This window comes from Sorex araneus, chromosome 3 (assembly GCF_027595985.1).
Source record: "Sorex araneus isolate mSorAra2 chromosome 3, mSorAra2.pri, whole genome shotgun sequence".
In the NCBI taxonomy this organism is placed as follows: Eukaryota; Metazoa; Chordata; class Mammalia; order Eulipotyphla; family Soricidae; genus Sorex; species Sorex araneus.
The window spans coordinates 233,788,199-233,794,009 of record NC_073304.1 but is presented as its reverse complement, the minus strand read 5'-3'; the positions used below and the strand labels follow the sequence as shown (position 1 = coordinate 233,794,009).

The window sequence follows — 5,811 nt, the reverse complement described above, 5'->3', positions numbered from 1 at the left end:
CAGGTCAGCCGGGCCCTGGGGTGGGGGTGAGGGGGCGAGCACTGAGCACCCAACAAAGCACCTGCCTTCGAGGAGGGAGCATGAGTGGACAAGGCAAGAAGCACCGTAGAGAAACGCAGAGGGAGACGCCAATGGGGCAGGTTACGGATGAGGCCCCTGGGGAGGACGGGACATACCACAGACAGACCCCCCAGAGCGTGCAGGGGCCAGAGCACTAATACAGCAGGCAGGGCGCTTGCTTGCATGCAGCCAACTTGAGTTTGATCCCTGCAACCCTTCAGCCCGCCAGGAGTGACTCCTGAGCACAGAGCCAGGAGTCAGCCCCGAGCACTGTCAGGAACAGCCTCAAAACCTAAAACAGGGGCTAGAGCAATAGCACAGCGGGTAGGGCGTTTGCCTTGCACGCGGCCGACCCGGGTTCAAATCCCAGCATCCCATATGGTCCCCTGAGCACCGCCAGGAGTAATTTGTGAGTGTAGAACCAGGAGTAACCCCTGTGCATCGCCGGGTGTGTCCCAAAAAAGCAAAAAAAAAAAAAAAAAACCTAAAACAAACGAATGAAAAGGAGTGTGTACACAGAGAGGAGAGGTCGAAGGTGCGGGGGCTCTGATGGGACCCCCCCCGTCTGCATTAGCACCTGTAGCAGGAGCAGGAAGGCAGGACAGGTGCGTGATAGGGCGGGGGACAGCACAGGGACCCCAGAATTGCCTCCTTGTCCCCAGCAGGCCACGCTGCAGTACGAACCGAGCAGTTCAGAGCTCGGGTGTCCTGCCCAGCCCTGGGGGTCTCCGAGAAACGGTTCCGGGTCATGTGCATCTGGACCCCCAAAAGCCCAGACTCCCCTGGAGAGGGGAGCCCCTGTCCCCCGGAGACCCGCTTCCCAGCCCCCCTTTCCTTGGACTCTGTCTGACCTCTCTGCTCTGCCTCTCTGGATCTGGTGTGGGTGTCCCCAAGCCCAAGGGACACAGCTGCCCTGGGACCATACGACTAAAAGTAGAAGTCAGGGTGTCTGGGATGGTCGGCCTTCAGGCATGTACAAGCTGACCACAACACAAGGAAGTGACGTGGTGACATAGTTGGGGGGGCTCCCAGCTGTGGGCACCCAGGGGAGGCACCACCTTCTCTAGTAGCTTCCTGCCCGGCGGCTGAGACAGCCGGAAGGAGTGGTGGGGACTTGAGACCGGCCAGAGAAGTGGGGACGCGGGAGCTGTCCCCCACCTCCGCGGGACCCCACACAGCCTGCCCCTGTGGCCACCTCCCCACCGCCCAATGAGCCCGTGGGTGCGGGCCTCGTGGCTGCCCTGGACGCTGCTCCTCACCCACATCTCAGGTGAGCACTCGGGGGGACGCGGCAGCCGCAGGGACGGGGTGGCAGAGAAGCTTCCAGAATGCCTCTCCTGTCACCACCCGGACATAAGGGCCCAGTGTGAAGAGGCGACTTGGACTGGGGGGGAAGGGAGCACAGAGTCGGACCTTAGAAATGGTGACCGGAAGCCACACACACACCACATACACACACACACACACACACCACTCACACACTCACACACACAACACACACACCAGACACACCAGACACACAGACACATAAACATCACTCACACACACACACACACACACACCAGACACACAGACACATAAACACCACACACACACACACACACACACACACACACTTCCCCCTGTATCACACCAGAGAGTGGAGGGAGCTGCTCCCGCTGCCCCAGGCCTGAGGAAGGCCTCACCCCTGCCTCTGCCAGTCCCAGTCCCTGAGTCCTGGACGAACGGGCACCCAGGGGCCCTGGCAACGCCTCCCTCATGCCTCCACTGACTGGTGGCCATGCAGGTCATGTTGGGTGGAAATCGGGCTTCCTGGGAATTGGGGTCCCTGTGCTGGGCTGGAGGGGGCACCGTGTGGGGCTGAGCACACCCGGGTGAGGGGGATTTCATTAACCCCAAACTTTGCCCGTGCATTAATGCCCTTGAGAACTTTCTGGCGCCCTCTCTGTGGGGTTCAGTCTCCTGGGGGACAGGGTATGGGACGTCCTGCCAGTGTCCCAGCTGGGGGAGCAGGTGGGTGTTTGGGGGGACTTTTGGTCCTGGTTGGCACAGGCAGGAAGGGCAGCAGGAGAGGAGACTGGGGTCCGGAGGAGGGGGCTGCCGGGCTCAGAATCTGCAGCAGAGCTCAGAGAGATCACAGGGGTGTGGCTGATGGGGGCAGTCGATGTGCAATGGGGACCCGCAGGGGCCCGTGATGCCCGGTGCCCTGAGCCAGCTGTGCTTTCCAGGCTGTGTGTCCCTGAGGGGCCCTGGCTCCATGGATGGCACCGTTGGGGGGTCCCTGAGCGTGCGGTGCACATACGAGCAGGAACACAAAAACAACAGCAAATTCTGGTGCGAATTTCCATGTGTGACACGACTGAGTAAGGTTGTGGAGACGTCAGAGACACAACAAGAAGCAAGAAGGGGCCGTGTGACCATCAGGGACGAGCCAGCAAACCTCACCTTCACCGTGACCTTGGAGAACCTCACGGAAGCTGACTCGGGCTCGTACTGGTGTGGGGTCTCGCAGCCTAGATTCAACAGTGATCTCCTGGCCTGGGTGGTGGTGTCCGTGTTCCCAGGTACAGCCCCTCAGAACAGCCCTCAGGAGAAGACATATGTCTGTATGTGTGTCCATGCATGGATGCACACACGCGTACATGCATGTGTGCATATGTGTCGTATACATGTGTATGCATGGTGGGGGCATGTCTGTCTCCAAGCACCTGCCCACTCAGGCCATTCTAGGCCTTGCCCGCCGCACCCTGACTCGCTCTCGGTCTGACCCTTTGCTGAGGCAGGAGGGGGCGCAGTAGTGGGGCAGCCCAAAGTAGGGTGCAGGCTGTAGCCTCCTCCTGGGTCTCCCTCAGGCCCCCGGCCGGGAAGCCAGGATTAGAACATCCCCAGGGTCAGGTGAGGTCTCTGCCCCCGCCCCCAGCATCCTGGTCACATCCTGGATCTGCAGGAACCCCGGGGGCCCCGAGGAGCCCAGCCCTGTGGTGGGACTGTTGACTCGGAGCCCCCTGCCCCCTTCCCTGGGACCAGGCAGTTACTCCCCGGCACAAAGCAGAGGGTGGGGACAGGGTCGCGGGGGTCCTTGGAGCGTCCTGAGCCGCTGCTGCTGTGCATCGAGGGGACCCCCAAGCCCTGCTGGCAGCCCCTGCCTGACTCACCCCCTCGGCCTGGGTCTCTCCCCTGTGGGGGTCCCTCACCTGCTCTGTGCTCTTCCCTTTTTAAGGCAGGGGAAGGAAGGGAAGGCCGGGGAGGGCTCAGGACAGGGACACTCCATTTCCTCTAGCACAGCCGGGGTGACCCTGGGGGTCCCAAGCACCATCAGGCCAGTTCCTGGGGTGCTGGACCCTGATGGACCTGAAGCTACTGAGGGTGACCCGGAAAACACAGACTCAGCCATGGAGACGCTGGGTCCAGAGACACACTGAGCCGGGCCGGGACCCTGGGCTCCAGCTGGGGGTCTCCAGACGCTTCTATTTATTGGGGTGCGCTGGACACTCAGGGCTGTTAGGGGCTGCTCTGACTCTGCTCAGTGATCACACCGCAGGGACTCAGGGGATCAAACCCCGTCAGCCATGAGCAAGCAAGTGCCCAACCCTCTACATGGCTTTCTGACCTTCTAGATCCTTCTATGTGCCCAACCCCCTATCTGTCTCTCTGACCTTCTAGATCTTTCTTTCTGGTCTTCCCCTTCACCTAAGCAGGAGGTGCAGTGGCCCCATGGCCATCTCCTGGAAGACAGAGGGGGCGTCCAGCCTAAAGGGGCTGCCGTTACTAGGCCTCCCAGCACTGTAGGGGTGCCAGAAGGTCCTGGTCACAGTGAGCCTGAATCTGTGTGGGTCAGGGGTCCACATGATGCGGGGAACCTCAGGGTGCGGCCTCATTGCACCCCAACATGCAGATGAGAAAAGGCCCTTCTCTTAGTTCCTGTCTGATGTGGCCATGGGCTGCTGTGGGTTTCGGGCCACACCCAGAGGGCCCGGGGACCTTGTGTGAGCCGTGCATTGACGTGTCATGAGGCGTGACCCGATGTGACCCATGCTTCTCTCCGTCTTCCCGACAGCCCCCTCTGCTGCCTCCACCACCCTGGGACCCCACCTGGAACCAGCAGAGCCCACCTGGCAGGAACCCCCAGACCTGCACCCCACTAATGACCCAGGGGCCAGCGACAGAGGGTGAGTGTCCCTCCATCTGACCCCGCCATGTGCCAGCTGCACAGCTCATGGTCCCTGCCCTGTCCTGACAGACAGCCTGGTCTCGGGGTTCGCACCCTGAGCAGACCCCGGTGACCGAGAGGGAGATCCTGGGGCAACTGTCGAGGGAACGGATGACAAGAGCTCGGGGGTGACGGGAGTGGGAGCAGGGCTCAGGCGTGACCAGCAGGGATGGCCAGTCTGGGCAGCGCCTGCAGGACCCAGTTCTCAGGTAGCTTCAGACATGGCCCCTGAGGGGACAGATATCGCGAGATCGTGCGGAACAAGCCCTCAGCCCCCCAGAGCCAGGCAGCACAGAGGAGCCCTGGGCTCGTCCCTGCACTGTCCCCCCAACCCCGCCAGACACTGGGCCTGAGAGAGGTGGTCACCGCTGACTTGGGGTGGCCTTTGCTCACTGGGGTGGAGGGTCACAGCAGGAGACAAGCAACAAGCAAAGGGCCCTGGGGTGTGTCGCTCCCCCAGCCAGTTCCCCCAAATGCCCAGGACCGAATTGGAAGTGTGCCTGGGTGCCCACTCCGTCCCAATGACCACGCCCTCCTGTCTCCCTCTCGGGGCAACCACCAAGCAGGGACGGGGGCCCAGGATGGACATTTCCGTGGTCCTGTGTGGCCGCAGCGCAGAGGGGTCAGTGGAGAGCTCCGGCTGTCCCCGAGGACGGTGCTCATGTCCCCGTGTCCCCTCAGGTCCTTGCTCAGCAACATCCACTTCCGGCTCCTGATCTTCCTGAAGGTGCCCCTACTGCTGGGCATGATGGGGGCCGTGCTCTGGGCGAGCTGGCCACGGAGGGGCCCGCGACAGGTGGACAGCGCCGTGTGATGACCAGGAGGCCTGTGTGAGGACCCGCGGGGAAGCCCAGCCACGCCCCCAGAATCCTTCCTGACGCCTGGCTTTATGGTGGGCGTCACTCACCCGCCAAAAGGAAGCTGCGGAGACAGAGCTGGACCCCCAGCCCCCAGCCCTGCACACGCACTAGAGGCAGGCCCCCTACCCCCGCACGGGCACTGGAGCGGGACCACTACCCTGCATGCGCACTACACCCAGCCCAGACCTCACACCATGTGTGCAGCCCGAGAATAAATACACGCTGGGCTCCTCTCTGAGGGACGCGCACCCTTGCCTTGTTACTGTCATTCTTCATCATGGGACTGTATTACATGCATGTGTACAGTCAGAGCACACTTATACATGTATGCACAATGTTATGTTATGTGTACATGTGAGCACAGTGTTGTGTTATATACATACAAGTGTGTGAAGTGTCACAGTATACCCACATGTTCGAGGGTCATATTTTCACATATGTGTGCTGACAGTGTCAGGTTCATATACATGTCTGTACAGTGTCAGATCATATATTTATATAGAGTGTCATATTATACATACAAGTGCCTACATTGTCAGATACAACGCATTCTCAGTGAAATATTCTACAATACATATATGCAGAGTCATACATATATGGGTGTGGAGTGTCAGATTATACATATACATGAATGCACAGTGTCATAATCATGTTGTACATATATGTCATTCAGCATCTAGT

General features: G+C 60.3%; 1 protein-coding gene across 1 annotated transcript; it reads left to right on the top strand.

Annotated features, from left to right (window-relative positions):
- The first annotated feature begins 1,244 nt into the window (after nucleotides 1-1,244).
- Nucleotides 1,245-5,084, top strand: LOC101554898 (CMRF35-like molecule 6). The gene is made up of 3 exons (XM_055132275.1): nucleotides 1,245-1,330; nucleotides 4,118-4,229; nucleotides 4,952-5,084. The coding sequence occupies exons 1-3, from the start codon at nucleotides 1,270-1,272 to the stop codon at nucleotides 5,082-5,084; spliced, it is 306 nt and encodes a 101-aa protein (XP_054988250.1). The 5' UTR covers nucleotides 1,245-1,269.
- The last annotated feature ends 727 nt before the right edge of the window (nucleotides 5,085-5,811 follow it).